We start from the raw sequence: 22,960 nt of genomic DNA on the forward strand, positions 1-22,960 counted from the left end.
AGCCCGCAGAAACATCAAGATCAACAGTGACCAGATGAAGACAAGGTACGACAAACGGGCCAATGCCGCTGGGTTTCATGAGAACGATCTGGTGTGGCTGTACAACTTACAAAGACGAAAAGGCAAGTCCACAAAACTTCAAACTGACTGGGAGGGACCCTACCGCGTGATAAAAAGAATCAACGATGTCGTGTATCGAATACAGAAGAGCCCAAGGTCCAAACTGAAGGTCGTCCACATCGACAGACTCAACAAGTACTATGGTTAAGCTGGATCTGCCCGGGACGGACAGATCTAAGGAGGGGGCAGTGTTATAAACCTGGTGGTGGCACAGATGGGGGTAGTGGTGTGTGTGTAGTCAGTCGACGCAAATCGCCCCAGTCCAGCGCAGGACGAGCGGTCAACTGTGACTAGTGACAGTACATGCCAGTTCGACAACGATCTGTGTGTAAATATTACGCACGCAAGTAACGGCGATTGTGATCATTCTGAGTGGTCAAGAACGTTCCATCCGATTCTAGAAGGCCAGTAGAGACAGTATATAAGAGCGTGTGTCAGAAAGACTGGACTTCACGTTACCTCGCAATGTGACCAGTACGAGGCGAAGTTAGAAACAGTACGGTGTGTGAAGTCAGGCGGAGCAAGGCTAGGTTTATGGACAGTTTGTGTAATATTGTTGCCAACTGTACAGTGTTGTATTGTATTCGAACTTAAATTGCTACTGTTACTTTGGAGCCCTAAGTTGTGAGGTTCTTTCAGTTCGTTGTGTCGTGTGGTGCAGTTTGAAGAGAGCCTGTATAGCGAGATTCGTAACAATATATATATATATATATATATGTGTGTGTGTGTATCTGTGTGTGTGTGCTGTACGCACCTTTATGCAATGTTTAGAGTTTACTGGGCGTTAGGGTTAAGGTTAGGAAAATTGCCCACCCCAACTCCAAAGTTCTGGATGCACTAGTGTCCTGAACTAATGTAATCTGGTAGGTCATTTATGTCTATAAGAAACAGTAGAGGGCCTAAAACTGTTCCTTGATGTAGGCTACTCTTGAGCTAACTATTATTGGTCTTGATTTATTACAATTTATTCAGGAAATCCTGAATCCATTTTTGAAATATAAGTATTATCTAACCACTATATAACAGCAGGAATATCTGACCAATTTTAATGTATTTTTAGTTAATTTGTCATAAGAGAAATTATGACTACATTTTGATTCGCCCATTGCAACTATAGAGATCGTTTCAAATTTAGATGTTAAGTGTTTAAGATAAAAATTTGTTTAATACATTTTTTCTCCGATAAGTGTGACACTAATTTAAATACTTTTACATTTTAGTTTTTACTTAAACAACGTATAGTACTTGTGTTTTAAAAAAGAGTGAAGGTTTAGTCCTGGTCTGGTAAGGAGTGCTACTTCTCAATGCGTTATGAGCCCGCCCCGTCTTTAGGACAGTCATGTGTTCGTGCTATGTCCGCTGTGTTTTCGTGTGCAAGTGCGTGTAATGATCAAACCAAAATGGTAGTAGGGTGACAGTAGCCTGGTAAGACAAGAACAGTGTGCTCTTTAAGCAAAGCGGATGTTTTAAATTTGTTTATGACGTGGAGTTTGGGGAGAGGCTGAAGTTTTTTTGCTGACGGAAGAGGAAAGTTGCTTTTTGACAACGATGACGTGTTTTGTATACATTTTTAACTGTTTTTTCCTAAGCAGTTGGATTTGTTATGTTTTCTTTTAATGTTTATTCGTATGTTAATGCTTCTTTATCATTGATTTACAGTGATCAAAGATATAGTGTATCTAAGTAACTGTACTAAGCACAGCAGAAGCACTAAGTTAGGGGAAAATAATGAACAGCCTGTACAGTTTCCGATAAAACCATTAGAAGGTGAATATTAATTAATGGAAATAACAACTTTTGTGAAAGTTGAAGGGGAGTATATCAGAACACGTAAGTCAGAAAAGATGTTTCTTTTTAGTGAATCAGATTTTACAAATAAATATGATTTCTAATGTGTTTCTCTAGAGATTTACATATCAAGTATACTTAGACATACATGCCTCAAGTTCATTATTTACACTTTCAAGCTCTGTATTCATCATAATCTATAAAAATGTAATAATGTACAATCTTACCTGTGACAGGTTTATTTCAAGTCTACCTAATCTATTTAATCATGGATATAATACGCTTACACTTGTTAGCAGGATATGTACATGGGAAGTTATCTCTTCTCTCACCCTCGCAACCAGAGGCAGCCTTCGCACTGCGCGGGGCCCTGGGCGAGTGTCAGAGGTGGAGCCCTGAGCCATAAGGATAGACTAAATATATACCATACCATACCACTTAAAACTAGCAGGCTCGTAAACCTTCAACGCTTTAGGCCTTATTTTTTGTGCCTAAACATAGTACCATACTGTTGGCTGTTTGACAACATAACGTATGGTATTGTAATTGTTATGCTTGTAAGTTTTTTATTTTAATAATCAACGTAACTAATGATTTAGAAACATTTTGCATGAAAAAAAATCAACAAATTAGTTAGATTATAATAGTTTCTGCTAATCCTGCTGGAGTCGGAAAAAAAAACTATTAATTACAAGGAAAACAATTACAATAAATATAACACTAAATAGTTGCTTTGACGATCACAGACGGATTTAATAGCAGAACTTTTCTCCCTTTTCACTGTGCAAACTGGTGTTTTTTTTAAGCCAATGTAAAAAGTTAAACAAGCACTATTTCTAATGTTGAAAACCAACAAAATGCATATTCTGAGGTATCTACAGTGCATTTTCCTGCTAGTCATTTACAAACCTCTGTATACACTAAATGATTCTAACAAAGAACGTAATGTCTATATATTACATAGACCTGTAGAATTTGCATTAGTTTGAACCAGAGATTGTATATACAGGACTGCCAACACTTAGGGTAACTAAGCATAAGTTTCGTTCAACTCTAAAATGTGAGTCGTGGTACTTCCAGTATAAACTTATTTTACAACATTCACGATGTTTGAATGATGATGCCAGCTTGGATAGTTTTTTTTTCTCTTTGCATCACATTAGACAATTACTTTTTAAATTGTATACTAATAAGTATGAGTTGAATACGCGATAAACGGAAGAGTCAATAAATTTTTGAGAGTGCCATTTTTTACTTATATACTTTACCAACTTTTATTTACATCTATAACTTTTAAAAAATGTATTTAGAGTTTTGTTTCCAGATAGTATGCATTATATATATATATCATGACCCTTTCGAAAGACGTTTATTGTGCCCTAGAATAGGTTCTTCCTGGAATTAGTGGGAAACCTGTAGACTCCCCGCCCTTGCTAGCAAGGGGATCTGGGGGAGCTCGTAGCTCTCGCCGAGCACTATTTCTGGTATTGAAAGCCAACAAAATGCATATTCTGAGGTATCTACAGTGCATTATCTTGCTATTAAAAAGTTTTATTTCAAAAACCTAATGTGCTATTCTTACTGACTTAGACCCTCCCGCGCCATTCGGCGCATTCGCCGTCAAGTTGTTTCCACAAAAATCTGTGACTGGTAATGTCTGAGGCCTCTTCCCACCTGCTCTGAGGACCTCCATGAATGTGTGGCGCCAATTTGTACTAGGATGTCATCGCAACTCTTCTTATGCCTAATTCATTTTGTCGGAGAACATGTCCCTCAAACCTCATGCGATGCTCTGTCACAGTCTTACTAAAGGGTCGACTCCTAGTTCGGCATAGGATTTTCTTTGGTTTACACCCGATCTCTATAACTGACTCCTAAAATCTGTCTTAGCCATCTTTGTTGAGCCAAATGTAGTGTTTTTCAATTTCTGAAGATGACTATTCACTGCACTTTATCAAATGAGCCCCGCCACTAATATAAATGTGTTACCTCTCTTGAATACGCTCTTGGAATTAAGTGACTGTAGTTTGCTTTAGATTGTATATCGAAAAGTGAAGTTTTATCGTCAAAATCGTCTTTTGGGGGTTTTATACTAAAAAATCTCTGGAGTTATGTTTTTTTAAAATTCAAAACCCCATTTAGCTACGGTCATAGAATTTAGTAATTGTAGTTTGCTTTAGAATTATATTGAAGATAGAGGTTTTTTACCTCAAAACGCTCTGTAGGGGGATTTAAAACTTAAAACCATCTAAAGGGGTTTTAAACTTTTAAAAAAGCCATCTGTAAGAGAGGAATTTAAACTCAAAACCATCAATTGTCTTGGCTACGCTCCAATAATTTTAGTGTGTAATTTGTTTTTTTTATATTGAAGAGGGGGGTTATCGTAAATTTAGGAGGGATTTTAAAAATCAAAATCTTCCTTACCTCTGCTCGTGAAATTTTGGGGATTGTCGTTTGCATTTTTTTTTGTTTTGTGTTATAGAAGAGGGGAATTTAACTGCAAAAACCCCTGTTAGATGGGGGTTTAAACTCCCTAACCCTAACTCGAACCCCACTGTAGGGGGTTTAAAATTCAAAATCTCCTTTGCTGTGCTAGGGCAAGTGAGAGTTTAGTATTAAAATCTCACCTAAAAAAAACAAAATCAAAGCAAAAAATCAGTCACTAAATTCCGATCGCCCACCCCTTGCGGGGGGGGATTTCATTTGGGTTGGGGGTTAACCCCAACCCCCCTGGCTACGCCCATTATATATATATATATATATATATATATATATATATATATATATATATATATATATATATATATATATATATATAAATCTCTTCGTGGCTCAAGAGTTTGAACACCAAGTAAGGAAAAGATCACTCTTCTATTTCTGCAAGTCGGGCGGAATAGAGTTACCTCACGTCATTTTAGATGCGAAAAAAAGAGGAGGGGATAATAAGTAGTATTCACCCATCCGGTACGTAACGTTTTGGTGCCGCCGTTTTGGCGCGAGACGTTTTGGCACTGGGGACGTTTTGGCGCAAGATATAATTTGACGATAATTTAATAAGTTCGTAGCGTTTTAACGTGTTTATAGAGAATTTATTTCACTCTACCATAATATTGTATGTATAGTATGAATTCTAACACCGTCCAGCGAATTGTTTTTTTCTTCAAATAAATATAAAGGTTTTGCTTATATCATGAATATAGGCCAATAAATAAGACAGATTTCTGTATGGTTAATGACATGCTATCCCCTCCCCTTGTTTATATGTGAATTCTGATAATCGCATTATATGACATTTTTCGATTTTTTTCCAATAGACATTTTTTTTTATTTGACATTAGTGTAATACTTTCATATAACAAAAACCATGTTAACATCTAAAGCTTTATTACGCTGAATGACGACAATAACTCCCCACATAGTACAGATGAAGACACGGAATGTGGTCAGAACAAACTCTGACTTAAATCCACCAATGTAAACAAACACTAGGGGCAACAATGGATAGAAACAAATTCACGACACTAACATACTTTGAAAAGATATATTTTGAGAAATCGGGTAGGGGTGATTTGGGTGACACATCTCACATTGACGGCAGGTATAGTTAAACAAATGAAGACAAGACCAGCACCGAGCACTAGTCGTTGGCGTCATGCGTCTGGCGATCATCTCCTTGGGACTGGTCATTACCTGTGACACCTATCCCGCCCCCTCTCTTCTGCGCACAAGAAAATGATGTGAAACACAAACACACATTTACATGTAGTAAATGAAAAGTCACATTGATTAATGGACTTGTTATAACTCACATCAAAAAATAGGTTTTAGGAGCAGATATAAAAATAATTACTCAAATAGCATATATAATGTACGAAAGCTACTAATGTTTTTCGCTTAAAAATTTGTTTAAAAATGTATAACAAACAGATTTTTTCACTATTTTATAACGAGACAATTTCAGGAGATTTCCAGGAGTTCCTGGTAAATCGACAGGAGACCGAGGGAAATCTGTTATAAGTTATAAAATGGTTTAATTTAATAATAATATACACCTAGAATTAGCACTAGTCCTATGAAAGAGCGGGTCTTGTGAAAGTGCGGGCCGCACTGCGGTCTCAAATGTTGAAGTGGCTTAAGGCCTGCAAAATAGCGGCGTATGCTGCGCCGCCGGCCAACTAGTTATGATTTATTAGGGGGAAGTTAGGGCTGAGTGGTAAAGCTTCCAAAACGAGTTTAGACGGGTTCGAATCGGATTGAATTCAACAATGTTTAATGGTTACCTTGCATTTGTTGATACAATTTTAAGTCTGTTGATGTCACCTTACCACCTAGGGTTGTGGGTTTGGGTGCAGCGATAAGCCAATTAATATCCTATATTTCGCCTGTCATGGAGAAAACAACTTTTTAAAAGGCAGTCTGTAGAACAAATAGTTTTAAGCACATTATTGTGACAGATAAACAAATGAAATGTTTAATTTGTTGATGAGGTGCAGAAAGGTGCACTCGTTCAAGATAATAAAATGTTCATCTCCGCAATGACTTTAATTGTTGTTGTTTGTTAATTGCTGACTGTTAACCTAGATCTTAATCATTTTAAATGTACAGAAAAAAGATTATTTAATTATTTTTTTAAATGGAACTGATGCTTGTTTTTATTAAAACAATTAGCAGACACATTCAATTGGTCATAATTGTAGTTTGCATACAATTTTAAAAAAAGAAAACAAGTTTGTCTATAGAAATAAAATGTAAATCTGATCGTTAAAATTGTGGCCTTCTAAAAATTGTATAAATTTTATTTTATCTATTTGTTATTTTCTATGCAGGCTGTAATCTGTTCTGATACAATGGGTTTAAAACTGACTACGCAACAAAACAAAAAAACAATTGAAGAACATGTAAGTATCATGTTGACGATCTATAAACCTACAATCAACTCATTTAACAAACTGATCACACGAGTTGTCTATTAATAAATTATACTGGGCTGGAGAGTGAAATTGCATCAATTTTTTTTAACTATCATATAATTAATTTTAATAGATCTAAAGTATCAGTATTAATTGCGCGCGATTATAAATATATTTATTGTTGTTGTTTAATGCTTATAACATGCTGACTGCACAATGGACTAATCTCTTTTTGTGGACTAATTGCTGGGAGGGGGGAGTAAATGAAGTTTAAATGGTCATGCTGATTTTTCAAAAGCAAAAAAAAAAAAAAGAAAAGAAAAAAAGCTAAATTCGAACTACAGACTCAATGATGGGAAGCCGACGTGTACACGATGTCAAGACGACTTATCAGCCAATGTAGTCCTACCATCCAACTACTTATGGAAAAAATGTATTATTGTCTAGTATTAGTTTAAACGTTTGAGCTGAAATCGTAATCTCTACTGTAATGGCACAAGACACGTAGAAGTTGAGTGTCATCGGTTCTGTAGTGACTTGACAAGTAATGAAAAAGTAAGAATAGAAACAGAGGAGTCACGGACAAGATGGAAGGACGACCCCCAAGTTAGCTACGACAAGGGCTGTGCCTCTTATTCTGCATTCAAGTGTTTTGAAGTTATCAGTTGTATTTATTCGAACTCGAACTGTATTTATTAACTCGAACTAGCGAACAACATCCACATTTATACTTATCAACTCACAGACCATCAGCACTACACTGGTTTATCTTTTCTTCTTTTTTCATAAAAAAACAAATTAATTAATTACGACTTTTTTATTACATAATTATTCTGTTTTTATTGATTGGTGTGTTGTTCTTTGGGTATGAAAAATTGTGCAAAGTGTCCAAAGAAGTTGGAAGGTATTCTCTTGAACTAGAGGCTACCACACTAGTCAATGGCCCTAATTAGGCCTAATGCACCGAACAACCAAACTGATTCCAAACAGTTCTTTAAAGCCTTAAAAATCTAAGTTATATAGGGCAATATAGGACAGCCCTTGTTTTAGAAAAAAAAAGAAAGCTTCTTAATATGAAACCATTTGGACAAATATTGAGCAAACGAAGGAAAAGCCCACTATATCTTAAAGAAATAAAGAAAATGATGGAAAGTAGAATAACAGAGAAAAGGAACAGCTGTCAAAACCAATATCAAGTAAGCTGTCCCGATAGGACCAAATAGTGATTTTTCAGATCTGAACTGGACACAACAGATTTAGATAACACATGTATCGGAATATCAAAATTGGACTATCCAAACTGGCCTTTGTGGAAAATCACCACAGAAAGATAATCGCGTCATACTAAGCTGCATTTTCTAACAAGATGTTTGAGCTAGACGCTGGCCCATAAAGCCTCATTTTTTAAAGAAAATCTTTATGAGAAATTAACTTATCAAGAAACCACTCAAACCACTGTGAGGTTAAAAATTGGTTTTCTATATAGATCTTCATCATAAAGTTACCAAAAGATACATTGCTCATTTCAAAAGAAGTATGTTGAAGTTTAAATTAATTTTATTTTAATAGCACTATAGGGCGCCTACGCTGGTTTAAGTTGTACTAGCTGTTTAGAGCTACAAAACATCGACCGAGGAAAAATTGAATTATTGTATGCATGTAGGGTCATCTGTATTTTAGTTATTTTAGCGGTAGTTCTTTTTCTTTCGTTATTATGACCTGACCTGCTGAGTAAATGCTTGAGTTTTACTTTTTTTTTCAAATGCAATCATAATAAATATGAAGAAGGTTTTTCTTTATGTTTCCCTTAGTTGAAGGATCAATTGATTATTTATTATATTAAAAAAAACAATAATTATTATTTAAACAGAGTCTAAGTGTTAATTTTAATATAAAACTTTATTTACTGCTTTATGTCATTACGTCAGAAAAGTTGGTTTTGGTCCGTCAGTATAAATGTCCACGTATGGTTCAAGATGATCCGCATCCCTTTTATGAACCATGTGACCCGGGAGAGGATTTTATGTCGAGACAAGGATGAGGAGTCTACTCTTCACCAGCTCCTCAGTCTGGAGTCCTCCTGTAACTAGATGATCATTTAATCATATCCGTTTGGTCCTCTGACACGGTCACTTAAGCCAACGCAATAGGTAGCTCTATCCATGCAAGGCTGGAGGCCGAGACCACTGGGAGGAAACTTCCATATTCCCATAATGTCCCTCGTGGAAAGCCATCGCCACCCGTTGGGGAACGACGCTATGAATTTCGGACTAGTAAGTAAGCCTTTTTCACTTCTCCACCATGTGCAAATAGACTCTCTAGAGCATATCTGTGGAGCCCTGTTTGCTCTAGTTCTTAGCCTTTCCCAGGGCAGACGTTTCCATGTAGATGCCACGCTGAGACGAAGGGAACATTTCCTCCGTGTTCTTCAGTAGACTCATTCGAACAATATTACTCTAAAATGAATTAGATAAGTTTATTAGAAATAGACCCCACTCTTTTGTATCTTAATATACGTCTACATAGTTGCTTTTACTTGCCCTTTTAACAAATTAAATTAATATTTATTATTGATTGTTTAACATTTTGTAATTCTTTTATTTAATGGTGAAACGAGTTTTTTGTTTGTTTTACAAAACTTTTAATAATAATGTCAATTAATTTGTAAAAAACGCAAATGTATTTTAGGATTAGAGACTACTTTATAATTTATTTTTCAGGCCAATGCTGAGTATCAACATGAAAATAAAAGAAGTGAGAATAAAATCAAAGGTATTTATTTTAAATGCAAAATTTCTATGTTTCATTCTTAAAACATATTTTCCATGTGCCTTTCGAAGTAAAATTATAAAATAAATTTAATGTTTATATCAACATAGATTTTATTCAGATTTAATTTTTTATTTTTTTTGTAATGAAATCAAGAAATGTTCCTTTCTTATCTAGTCGTCTTTCTATTATAAATTAAAATTAAATATTTAAAACTAAAAAGAACATGTATGACAAAATTTTTCAAACTAAAAAAAAAAAATAATAGATTTTGTGAAATTATAACTTTTTGTATTATATATATATATAATTTTTTTTAGATGTTCAGACTGATCTAACATTTGATTTCAGTATTAGTGACGAGAATCCACATTTGAGTAAAATAATTAGTTAGTAATGTTTCGATACTTACCTTTTTACCTTTACCTATCCCTTAGTCTGTTGGACCGTTGGGGCACCAGGCAAGATTTGTCGACCGTCTTTCTCCATTCCTCCCTTTTTTTTGCCTTGTTCAGAACCTCTCTCAATGGCAGGCCTGTCCATTCTTTAATGTTTTCCTCCCATCGCTTTTTCTGTCTGCCTCTTCTTCTTCCCCTGGCACTGTTCCCTGAAGAAAGGTCTTTGCTAGCCCCGTAGATCTTGTAATGTGGCCAAAGGTTTTAAGCTTTCGTTTTTTCACAATAGTAAGCAGGTCGTCATGAGCTCCGATCGCTACAGTAACCCTGTCTCTGATTTCTTGGTTTGTGATGCGGTCTTTGAATATGATGCCTAGGATCCTTCTGTAGCATCTCAATTCCATTGCTAGGATCCTCCTCTCAAGCTCTGCATTCAACGTCCACGACTCGCAAGCATATAAAAATGTGGCCATGACCAGAGAGCGCATCAGTCTAATTTCGGTGCCGAGGGCTAAGCCCTTATCTTTCCATATTATTTTAAGTTTTGAAAGGGCTGCTGTGGACTGTGCTATTCGAGACAATAATTCGGGTTTTATTCCCTCATCTGAGACAATAGCTCCGAGGTATTTGAAGCTGTTAACACTAGTTAGCTTTTCACCTCCAATACTGATGCCTCTTTTAAAGCCCTGATGGCTATTGGTCATAATTTGAGTTTTTTCGGCATTTATTTGCATGCCATATGCTGCAGAAGTCTTGTCAATGCGCATCACCAGGTCAGCTAGTTCTTCTTCTGTCCCTGCTAGGCCGTCAATGTCATCTGCGAAGCGCAAGTTAGTAATTCTTCTTCCTCCAATGCTAACAGTACCTTCATAGCCCTCGAGGGCATCTTCCATTATCCTTTCAAGGAAGATATTGAAGAGTGTTGGTGACAGTAGGCAGCCTTGTCTTACTCCAACTGTGGTTTTGAACCAGTCCCCAATATTATTGTTGAAGTACACCGCACTGGTGGCCTCCTTGTGGAGGTTCTGGATAACTTTGATTATGTTTTTATTAATTTTGTACTTTTCCATTGTCGCCCAGAGTGCTCCGTGCCATACTCGATCGAAAGCTTTCTTGAAATCAATAAAGACATGGAAAAGATTCTCTTGGTGTTGGAGATATTTCTCACAGAGTATTCTGAGGATTATAATTTGCTCTGTTGTGCTGCGACCTTGTCTAAAACCTGCTTGTTCTTCTGATATGATGTTGTCTGCTATCGGTTTTAGCCGGTTTAATATGATTTTTAACAGTACTTTGCTGGGATGACTTATGAGGCTGATGGTGCGATAGTTTTGACAGAGTTGTAAGTTGCCTTTCTTTGGAAGGGTTATTATGAGTGATTGGGTCCAGGGTTTGGGCCAATCTCCTGATTGCCAGATCTTGTTGCAAATCATATAGAGTGCGTTTATCATAGTTTCTCCTCCCGCCTGAAGAAGTTCGCCAGGAATGTTGTCAACTCCGGCCGATTTTCCCTTTTTCAGGGCTTTTACTGCTGCTGCTACTTCCGAGCGAAGAATCGGATAGTCGTCAATGTTTGAAACTGTTCGGACATTTAGTATCTCTGGATCTCCTGAGATTTTAAAGTTATACAACTCTGAACAGTATTCCATCCATCTTTTCAACACATCTTTGTCCTCGGTTAAGCATTTGTTGTTTTTGTCTTGTATTGTGTTGGTTCTTCCATGCTTTGAAGTAGTGAGGTCCTTTACTAATTGGTACGCTTTTTTGCTGTTGTTTCTATTAAGTCCCTGTTCAATTTCTTGACACTTATTCTCTATCCACTTTTTCTTCGCTTCTTTCATTCCCTTTCTAATCCGTTTGTTGACGCTTTTGTATTCTTGGACATATTTTGGGTCGGACAGTTTTTTCCCTTTAAGCTCCCGTCGCTTGTCACAGAGTTGGAGTATATCCTCTGTTACCCAGGGTTTTTTGGGCGGGCGGAGCTTCCCTAATATTTCCAGGGCTGTATCTGTGACTGCTGTGTTTAGCATATTGACTTGCGTATCGATATCCTGGTCATTGGAGTCCAAGATGTTGAGGGCTGCAAAGCGTCCTCCTACTTGTGCCTCGAATATGGCAGCTACTTGGGGGTCTTTCAGCTTGTCCAGGTCAAATTTTATCCTGGTAGGTCCTTGTTTTGTTACCTTTTTTAGGTGTACTTTAAAGGTCATCATAACAAGGTCATGGTCGCTTCCAATGTCAGCTCCAGGAAAACTTCTTGTTTTAGCTGTATGGATGCTTGTCTTAAAACGCTGTTGCACCATGATATAGTCGATCTGGTTGTGGTGCTCTCCGTTCGGACTGTGCCATGTGGTTATACGCGATTTTTTGTGGCATCCTAGTGTGTTAGCCAGTAAGAGATTGTTGTATTTCGCAAATTCTAATAGTCTTTGACCTCGTTCATTGGTTGAGAGGTTACTGTATTTTCCACAAGTGCCTTTCCAGGTTTGGTAGGAGTCACTTCCTACTTTGGCATTCCAGTCTCCTTGTACAACAAGGATGTCCTTTTTCGGGACCTTATTGACCACTTCCTGTAATTGCTCATAAAACTCTTCTACTGCCTCATCGTCATATGTTGATGTAGGAGCGTAGGCTTGAATGATGGTGATATTGAAGGGTGATGCCTTTAAAGGTATGGAGATGAGTCGACTGGATATAGGGTAACAATTCACAACGCAGTTGTTGTTGTTCCTGTGTACAAGAAATCCTACTCCTTGTTCGTGAACATCTGGTAGTCCACTGTAGTCCAGTTTATGGCCAGCTTCTGTTGTTGTTTCACCTATGTTTTTCCAGCGCATTTCAGAGAGTCCTATGATGTTGAAACGGAGTCGGTTAAGTTCATGTGTGAGCTCTTCAACTTTTCCTTCGTCTCTTAGTGATCTCACATTCCATGTTCCTATGGTGATTTTATTTCTGGTATTTATTTTAGTTTTGCATGGACCAGTAGTATACTTCTCACCCCCGCCCTGGTCTGTAACGGTAGGCGCGGCCCTTGGTAACCCGGGAGACGGCCGAGCCGGTATGGGTTTATTAACGGTCATCATCTCATTTGGTGTAACAAGGGCTATTTACTTGCATGGCGGCGCCCATCCCTCTCCATTCTGACCACAGCCGAATGCCTCCAATTAGGTGGATCGCCTTGGTCCTGAACACGTGGCCGTTGTAGTCCATCTTGGGACTCTTCCGCCCTGGCCGGTGACCTTAATCTAGAAGGCCTTTCGCCCAGTGGTGCCATGTTATCACCACCCCCTCACATGGTTTAGTCCGCCAGCTGAAGCGGTTTTCCAGGGCATGGAGCCACATGTGAGAGATTTAGGGGTTGGAAGGGGACCAGTGAGGCCGTCCACCTAAAGGTGCAGCATGCCGGACCATCAAAGGTACTACCCCTTTCCAATACCCCCTTATGCCACTTTTTCGATACTAAAAAAGTTAAAATGTTGATATATTGAAAAAAGTAGAAAAGCTAAAAATGAATTACTATAAAATGTCTTTACAGAATGCTCCGATGTTACCAATGATCATTGGAATATTAAATCAGAAAATCATGTTTTCACAGACCAGACTTATGTCCAATTAAAGGATACTGATATACCACTTTTTGGTAAATATTGAATTTAAAACAAAGATTAAATCAACTTACTCTGTAAGTCTGGGTAAAAAAAATGTACACTATTTTTTTCCCACACCCAATCTCGGATCAAGCTAAAATTTAGTACAATTATTTCTAGTACCTGACAAATAAAAAAAAATATTTACAACCTTACCAATTATTTAATTAACTATTGGTATTCAGTTGACTTTACGATGCGGTTGTATAAGCTGAATTAGTCCCATTGAGGAGGCGTAAGCCCTTAGTTCAATTTCAAATCGTACTTTTATATGAATTTAAAATGCGAGCACGGAATAATTCAATCATATATCCTTTTCTCACCCACCCCCACTTTTTCAAATTGGTCCAGACAAGTGATAGTTCATTTAAAACTCTAAAAGCATAAAATTGTGCTAGATCTAAATAATTGGTAAAAATATGTCTAATCACCAAGAAAGATGTATCACTATTTCTCTATATTTATTATAATTGTAATTAGATGACTGACCCAAGCTAAATTATGATACAATTACAATTAATATGCGTAATATATATATATATATATATATATATATATATATATATATATATATATATATATATATATATATATATATATATATTGAATCAATAAGGTGCACTGTGTTCTTAAATTTTGATCAACTCAAGTTCATTTACCTGCTCTTCAGGAAATCATGAAACGCAGGAGTCAGAAGATGGAGAAGCTGATCTACACAAATATCTTGTTGGTTGTAAGAAGAATCCCGGTCATAGACAGTTTATCCCTGTTGATACATTCAACTTGAAACATTTACCTGAAGGTCTTCAAGACAATGATTTGTATGAATACATCAAAGTTACAGCTGACATGACAGTCAGAGTAAGTGTTCAAGTGACTAGTCCACACAGACCTAAGTTTTGGCTAGAGACGACGCAACCATATCCATTTTATAACAGAAGTGACACAAGAAATTTGAGGACAGGAAGTGGATGGGTGTGTGATGTAGAAGAGTATCAAAATGGAGTCTGGCAAGATGGTTATGGAGGTACTGACTACAAAAAGTGTTGGTGTAGACCATGTAAAGATTCAGACTCACCCAGCAATGTGTGGTGGGAATTTTATGTGTACACAGCCACACATGTGGTTTTTGATGAAATTGAGGCAAGCCACACAACATTGAGATTTTTTTATAATAGTGATGATAGTCCTATGGTCACTGTTGATAACGTTATTGCTCATTATGTAGACATTGAGTCTGACCGCTGTATTTTGAAATGTGTGACATGTGACAAACATTTAGGAAATAGATTGAAAGCAGATTGTAAGCAATATTGGCATGTCAAGGAAAACTTATACGACAAATATTGCAACACTAGATCTAAACACAAATTCAACTTTATAGTGTCACATCCTCATGGATGCTCTAAACAGCTCAGTGTTGGTCAATGGAAGGACCTACACAATGGTGGTCATAATAAGACAAAGTTTACATATACAACTTGTACATGTCCAGGAAGTAGTGGAGCTCGCGTCCATAGTTTGGGATGGAAAGACTGGGGGTCTGCTCATGTTCACAGCGGAAGTTTAAAACCTGGACTAAATTGCAGTTCAGAAGGTGGTGTCATGTAAGTTATTTCACTTGTGAGTGGAAATCACCCACTAAATTGAACACGTTTTTATGTTTATATCAATTTACATTCTTTATATTGAAACTAGCAAGACAAGTGGAAAGATGTAACTTACATTTTTAATAAAATCTGAGACGTTTTTTTTTTTATTTTCACTTAGTACAGTGCAATTACGGATTTTCACTAAATCTTAATTTCTAGTTTCTCAATAATCATTACAACCATTCAAACGACTTTAATTCACTCATCCAAAAAAGGCAGGAAAAGCTTTAAACTTCCAAAGAAAATTAAGCAAAGACAAGTTTTAGTTTTGATTCTGCATCACAAAATTTTATAAAATTATAAAAGTTTAGGTCAATAAAAGTAAGTGATGGCGATTTACCGCTGACAAAAGCTGATACCTTATTGTTGCCTTTTTTAAGATGTTAATCTATGTTGTTAAATTTTAGAATACAGAGAAACCTTACAACACTGAGACTTAGTTGCTGCAAAGTATCTGTACGCGTCATATTTTTGGTGTATTTAAGTTCACATTTTAATGGAAAGAAATGTTGACAATTAGTTTAAATGTAAAGAAACGACATCCCAATAACTCATAAAAGTATTGAAACTTAAACTTTGTGGAGAAATGGTAGAATCACATAATTAGCAGAATAGAGGAAAAAAGTTTTAAAGTTTGATTCAGCATTTTTATAACTAAAGTGAAGATTAGGCAACTAAAAATTACCCACTACTTTCAAATATCAATCTTCTAATTGTTGGGAGAACGTCTTTAACATGAGTTACAGTGTTTAGCTTTACAGGAACGGATTAAGCTTTTAAAGACAAAATTCTGCTATTAGGCATGTTCTCTTTTAGGAATGTATACATTGGTTTGTTATACCATTTTCTGCCTTTAATTTAAAGAAACGAATATTAACCTCAAACCTACTGACGGATTTAAGAGAAATGTTAAGTACAACTGTGTCAACGATTTTGAAATGGGACAGTATGAAACGCAAACCACTTATAAACAAATAGCTCAATACTTTTTTTTTTACAAAACAGCATTGCAATATGAATACAAATACATGGCTGGTGTGACAGGTTGGGGAAAGTGACGTGTATTTGGCGCGTTTAATGTCTAGGGGATGATTATTTTTGAGATTATCACACACAACATATAAATCGGGAGCAGGCCCGCAACGAGACAAGCAATGAAAGAAAGATACAAAGGTAAAAATGAAGAATATTTACATAAATATTTACATAAAAGAATAAAAAGGGGGAGGGTTTGCATCTATCTCTGATTCATACTAATTTTGATCATCACTCTTGCACTGAATAAAAGAGTATGTCACTTTGTCTTCTGAACTTAGCTGGTTGTCCTGTTGATGTCGCAGCTGGCTGTGTCCTGGCTTGAGGTTCTGCAGCTGAAGGGGGCGCTCTAGTGGATAGAGGGACGCCGGTGATTCAGTTCTTGTGGAGTCTCAATCCAAAGCTCTGATATCTGTAGTGGGCACAGTAGGGCGGGTGGCCGGCTACCGTGGGCACAAGGTTAATGCGGGCAGACCTGATCTGCCGTGGGCAGCGTAAGGAGCAGGATTTGTCCAGTGAGTTGCAGAGGGTTTGGCGCAGCTATGTCGTCTCGCACAGATCTGGGTCTATAGGGACGTCGCACCTAATAAGTTGACAGCTGGGCAGTCGAATAGGCGGGCAAGGCCGATAGCGCCAAGTAGTAGAGTTGAGTAGATCCACGTAGGTGGTAGAGGGTACTCAATGGCAAGTGGGCAAGTGATCCGATAAATAGGCAGATAAATAAAAATCCAAATAAAATAGTTGCGTAGATCTCAGTAGGCAAGTGCAGTGCTGAATAGCACTAAGCACAAAGGCAGACACCTGAGGGAGGCTGCGGATAAATAAAGACAAGTTAGGACATGTCTCTCATGCATCTTATCGATGCCTTCGACGGAGGTGCATTTGTCAGATTGGTAAAATTGCTTTAGAGCACAATGTGGAGATGATGACAAATGGGATTTGGAAAATAGATGTCAGATAGTAGCAATATAGAAATGTACATAAAAGGGAAAGTAATAATCTCAAATAAACACCATAAGTTAAAAGAGAAAGGGGGGGGAATGGGCGGTGATCAGCGATCATGACGGTTTGTTTACATACGACCGTCGGCCGAGAACAATGGAGTGTTCGAATGGGGAGAGTATCCGTTCAAGGGGCACAACTCTCGCCAAAGTAGAATCACTAAAGGGGAGATAACTCATATATCTCCTCTAAACGCAGCATTAGTGCGCTAGTAAGATTATCAAGGCGGTCAGCCAAGATAAAGGAAATAAAATAAGATGTACAAATACATACATGGTTGCATCAACGATCAATTGAGCACTCGTAGCATTAATAGATAAATGCAATACATAAATAAATACATATGCCATGTTTTTGTTTTCTACTTACGACAGTGAGAAATACACGATGCACTAATTAAATATAAATGAAATAATAAAATACACATGATAATATTCAGTGAGGAATATTCACAAAGTAATTAAGATGAAACTTGTGATTAAGTTCGGCTTACCACCAGATATTCCTCTAGGAGTAAGAATAAATGAAGTAGTCCAGACTCGATTGACAGCGATAGAGAAATAAGCGGGTCTGGTTGATTTAATCTACCTTATATATAGGCCTGGAAAATGTGGGCGGAAACAGGAAATGTCCTAGGCTGAAAAATTGTCTTACACGTTGGTGAATTAGACTTGAGATGGGAGTCGCACCTTGGAGCGTCGCGAGGCGTTTTGACTCGAGTAATCCCCTAGATCAAAGAGAGACGTGGGAGAAGGGGGGGGGGGAAGAGTGACTTGCATTCCACACAAGGTGGTGTCAACTGCGCCTGTCCGGCCGGTACGATCAAAGAGAATGTGTTTATCTTTACCCCGATCAAGGAAAGATAAGTGGTGGACTCAGTCTAGCCTGGAGAGGAAACGGTGGGGCGGGTGAAGAAATTGGGGTTAGGACGGGGAAATAATTAAAATAAAATAAATAAATAATGAATAATAATAATTAATGCTGTGAAAAATTTAGTGACTCTGACAGCGAGCTTTTGACTTGTCACAGCTGGTATGTTGTATGGTATACGATTTTGGTCTGTTGGCTTGTATGAGGGTTGTTTGGTGTTCGTGAACTACTCTTTAATTTTGAAGGAACGTGTTAAACAAAATAAATAAAAATATATTAAAACATGATATTATTTTAGAAATATTTTTATCTACAAAATTACAATGTTATATTATAAGTTCTCATTTATGCTCGTACAAACACAAAAAGTTTAAAATAATCCTCTTTCTAAAATTATGCATGCTTCATTAAGAATTTTTTTTTAGTTTTGTATTGTTTTTGTTTTGTATTTTTTTTACATTTAGATTTTTAACGTACTTAGCATACCTAGGAAAATATACATTAATGAATCTCGCGGATGTGTGTATAATCACATATATATATACATATATATATATATATTGTAATAACTGAACAGGCAACTCCACGAGACAAAGACGCTTATTTACACGGAGACATGACAAACACAAAGCGGCATCTGCCTTGCATATAGCATCTCCATATTGGGTGGAAATCGTTTGACTCTTCATGTCAACATCCTGTTCTAGTCTGGTTACTAGAGGTGCACATCTCTGCACTAGCCTGGATGGTGGTGCGCATGGAAAAGTCATACCAATATATTTCAGTTGGAATATAAGAACGAATGATGGAAAGAAAGTTTGCAAGTTGGCAGTTGCTAACTTGTGATTTTTTAAAGAAACATTAATGTTAGTGTTGAGCGAACCGATCGAGTTTGTTTTTTTAATTATAGTTACTGCAACAACCCGAGAACACATAGTCCTAGACGACTGATACAAAAACATATGTAAATGTTGACTAAATGTTGACTAATTTAAAATCTGAATTAACGATGTTTGAATATCTCAAACATTATCACTTCAACTATAATTTTGTTTGATACAAAAACAACTGATCAAATAGGAAAATACATTAATGAAATAGAAAAAGTAAGTCGTATTACACTACTATCATAATCTGTTCTGCGGAATATTTCTTTTAACGAGATTGTTTTATTTTTTTTGTAAGAAATATTTAGAATATAAATTATTTAGCATAAAATTTTCTTATTTTTTTATTTTAATATTATAACTTATTTCTTTGTCTTACAGAATGTCGAAAATATGTATAATTAACGTCACAAAACTACTTCCTAGTATAGTGAACAAGTGCACATTTTTTACATTTTTATTGTATAAAAATATTTTCAGCACTTATTTTTTGCTATTGTCTTAGTTAAACAAATAGAATAGAAACTCTGTTTATAGTAGTAAAAAGGTTCGAACGGTTAATGCGTTAAGTTTAACTAATAATTATAAATATTTAAAAATATTTTGCTTGAAAAAAAATCAGCGTTAAACAGAAACAAAAAAGGTTACGAAGGCAGTTTGTGTGGGAACACAAACTCAATATCGGCCCACGAAGTGATCCACCTAGGCAGGTAAAAGGTTTCAATATTTTCAGAAATAATATAATGAAATTCTATCAAAGGCAAATTAATGAGAAGAATGGAGAAAGAAGGTTGACAGATCTTGTGTGGTGCATGAACGGTCCAGCGGAACAAATTTTCTACTATTGAGGCATGCACGGCGTTGAAGTTCAAAGTTATTTGAAAAAACTACGTATTAATTTTTGTTTTAAATTATGTTCCATTTGTATGCATACAAAATCTTTTTATTTCTCTTCAAAAATAAGATTAAACATTTTTATTTCCAATGTAGTGGTTAGTATGACAGAACGTACTTAACTTCGCAAAACAATAGTAAAAAAAAAAAAACATTTACAAAAATCAAAATAGCCTCTAGTGTTTATTACTATTAATAGTCAATAGTTGTAAAAATGGTGTAACTTTATGAAAAAAAAATGCTTGCATAGTTTATTAAAAAAAAAATCACTTTAAGAAAATAAAAAAGTAGCCGTTGCATCAGAACTTTGAATAATCAAAACTATCATTATGTCGAATTTTTAATATCTTTTCAAGTTTACGACATCTAAACAGGACTGACGGACCGACAGGCAAACCACACAAAACTAATAGCGTCTATTCCCCTTTCGGGCTGCTAAAAAGTTGTGAAGTAAAAATGAAAATGAATTTTTCTTTTCACATCTGTAGTCTTACAGGCCTATTTTTTAGGGGTGAAAACTAAAGAATAAAAATATGAAATTACTTTTGTCTTAATATTCAATTATCACTTTATGCACAAAAAATAGTTTCAATAAACCAAAAAAAAAATGCAACGTATTTAATTATTTTTATTATGTTTAATATTGACAAAATTAGCGATTGGAAATCGACTACTAATCCTAATGGTTACTTAAATAATTTATTAGTTTTAAATGAAGTTGAATATATACATTTAAAACAAATATATTGTCTATAAAATACTCCTAAAGGAATGTGTCTCGGATAGACTCTGACAACAAAGTCTAGTATTTATGCCTGACTGTGTGGCGAAACTTATAGTGAGCTTGCGCTCCCAGAGCTATTTTTATATGTATTTTTATTTTTTTTTTCTTTTATAGGTTAAAGCTATTTTTATGTATTCTATTTTTTATAGGCTAGTGCCAAATTTATTATTTGTACTTTAGCATATAGTTATATGGGTTAGTTTGTTAGTGTTTGTAAGTAGCATAGATCTAGAGGATTTTAGTTAGTTATTGGGTTCAGTAGTAGTGGTTAGTGTAGCTAGTTGGTATTTAATAACTTAGTTAGTTAGATAGTTGGGTTGTTAGTGTCGATTATGGTAGCAGTGTAGATCTAGATTCTAGAGTAGAGAGTTTTTGATTAGTTGTTTTGGTTTTGTCAAGTTTAGTGTAGAGACATATTTTATTATTATTTTTATTTTATTTTATGTAAATAAAGTATGTTTTTTTTGTATTTGTTCTAAATTAAAGTTTGTTCTTGCTTTCATTTAGTTTACGTTAGTTAGTTTAGTCTAGTTGTCTGCTTATTTAGGTAACTCTTGCCCCTTGGTCACAGATGCACAGATACAACCCACCCAGTATTGTTACCATCTGGCTACTGTGTAATATTCTGTTTAGCAGCGTAAGGCCTAGACCTGACCTAGAGCTATCCCTGACCACCTGCTTACAGTACTAACCGGTGAAGGAAATTCATCAAGAAGAGAAATACTTTGTGGTAAAAAGGCTAAAAAGACAACCTCAAGAAAACAATTGTAGTGAAGCATAACAAGCATCTTAGGCGATTTGAGAATCAGCTATGAAATGCCCTCCGGCAGCTTCTAAGACTGTGATTTTGCCAAATGTACCGCGAAGCATTCCTTTAGATTACATCATCAAGGTTGAAAGAGGAACCTTGACGCATGGGCCAACCGTGTCCCTTTTATCTAAGGCGCAGGAAAGCGCCCCGGAGTGGAAACTCTGGAGTTGCTGCTAAGTGGCTAAAACTACTAGGGAGACAACTGTTACGGGTTATAAGTCTAACTTGGGTTTCGTAATGCATAGGTAAACTTAATGTTCCCGCTGTTTTAATATTAATATCGTTGCTGCAAATGAATTAATCTAAACTACTAAATATTGACCTACAGTGCTATATAATCTTACTATTAAATACCAAAACTAAAAGCAATCCTTGGCATTTAAAATAAAAGCCTGATTCATAAACACATACATCCATCCTTTATACAACCTAGATTGCACATAAGTTTAGAGAGATTTACATTAGTAACTAGTTGGATTACATGTACATAATTTACACTTACTATGCAACACACACCCCCCTTTACAATTGGTGACCTTGTACACACACACTCATGTTACACAGATTAATTTGTCATAGGTCATTTTAATTATAAATGATGTACTGCTTTAATTCTTCCATCAGTAACAGGCTTAAAATATTAAGGTACCTAAAAGGAAACAAAAATAGGAATATATGTATATCATTTAGCAGTTTTGCAGAATGTTCAGCAACAAAATATAAAGGTATCCGGCTTTGGCTCCAGTCGAATATCCGGCTCTTGACGAGTATAAAATAATGCTATCTGGTGCACCCCTAATTCACACCAATTGCTATTGAGGCAAGCTGAGCTACGACCGAAACAGTATTAGACATCAATGTTTATGTGTACTGGCAAAGACACATTAAAAGAACATCTTTAAAAATAGTCTTGTTGAAGTGTTTTTTTCCAACAAATGAAATGACAATCTAAAATTATACAATATGATTTATAAAACATTAAAAGTGATGTCGATCGTAACAATTTAATAGCAAATTTTAAGTGTAATGCACAAGCAATGCACACACGTTTCCAACTGTTAGAATAAGTGCTACAATGAGGTGGGGACGACGCTCCACAATTTAAAAAAACAAACAAACATAAAATAACGCAAAATTAAAAAAAAAGCAAGCTGCTCACCTGCCAATTCAATCAAAGGAAAGCCTTAATATTAATATGATTCGCAAGATAGTCATGTCTTTAATACTGATCCAATCTAATTTGTTTTGTAAGTCAAACTTCAAACATCAAAGAGAACTCAGCACAATAAACTTTGATGTTGCTTGTCTTCAAAAAACCAGATTTCTTATATAAAATAACAATTATGCATTATACAGCAAGAAAACCAGAAAAATCCTACAATACACTGCATTGGTA

The 22,960-nt window shown here is 35.9% G+C and overlaps 2 protein-coding genes across 4 annotated transcripts in view; one reads left to right on the forward strand and one right to left on the reverse strand.

The window, feature by feature from the left end:
- LOC106076018 (uncharacterized) overlaps window positions 1–22,960 on the reverse strand; it is a 225,276-nt gene that overhangs the window by 14,249 nt on the left and 188,067 nt on the right. The gene's annotated exons all lie outside the window — the stretch shown is intronic.
- Window positions 1,347–21,255, forward strand: LOC106074385 (uncharacterized). 2 transcript variants are annotated; one of them, XM_056039077.1, is made up of 6 exons: window positions 1,347–1,545; window positions 1,780–1,950; window positions 6,735–6,806; window positions 9,539–9,590; window positions 13,518–13,622; window positions 14,300–21,255. In XM_056039077.1, the coding sequence occupies exons 3-6, from the start codon at window positions 6,756–6,758 to the stop codon at window positions 15,238–15,240; spliced, it is 1,149 nt and encodes a 382-aa protein (XP_055895052.1). In that variant the 5' UTR covers window positions 1,347–1,545; window positions 1,780–1,950; window positions 6,735–6,755; the 3' UTR covers window positions 15,241–21,255. The 2 variants fall into 2 exon arrangements, with proteins under 2 accessions (XP_055895052.1, XP_055895051.1); XM_056039076.1 differs by lacking the exon at window positions 1,347–1,545 and adding an exon at window positions 1,548–1,680.

Source organism: Biomphalaria glabrata, chromosome 8 (genome assembly GCF_947242115.1).
Source record: "Biomphalaria glabrata chromosome 8, xgBioGlab47.1, whole genome shotgun sequence".
In the NCBI taxonomy this organism is placed as follows: Eukaryota; Metazoa; Mollusca; class Gastropoda; family Planorbidae; genus Biomphalaria; species Biomphalaria glabrata.

What these genes read in the sequence shown, in the direction of transcription:
- LOC106074385 (XM_056039077.1), top strand. Translation starts at nt 6,756, where the DNA reads ATGGGTTTAAAACTGACTACGCAACAAAACAAAAAAACAATTGAAGAA. An exon ending in AAAAAACAATTGAAGAACAT is followed by an intron (nt 6,807 to 9,538) that starts GTAAGTATCATG and finishes TTTATTTTTCAG; the next exon opens with GCCAATGCTGAGTATCAACA. An exon ending in TACTGATATACCACTTTTTG is followed by an intron (nt 13,623 to 14,299) that starts GTAAATATTGAA and finishes CCTGCTCTTCAG; the next exon opens with GAAATCATGAAACGCAGGAG.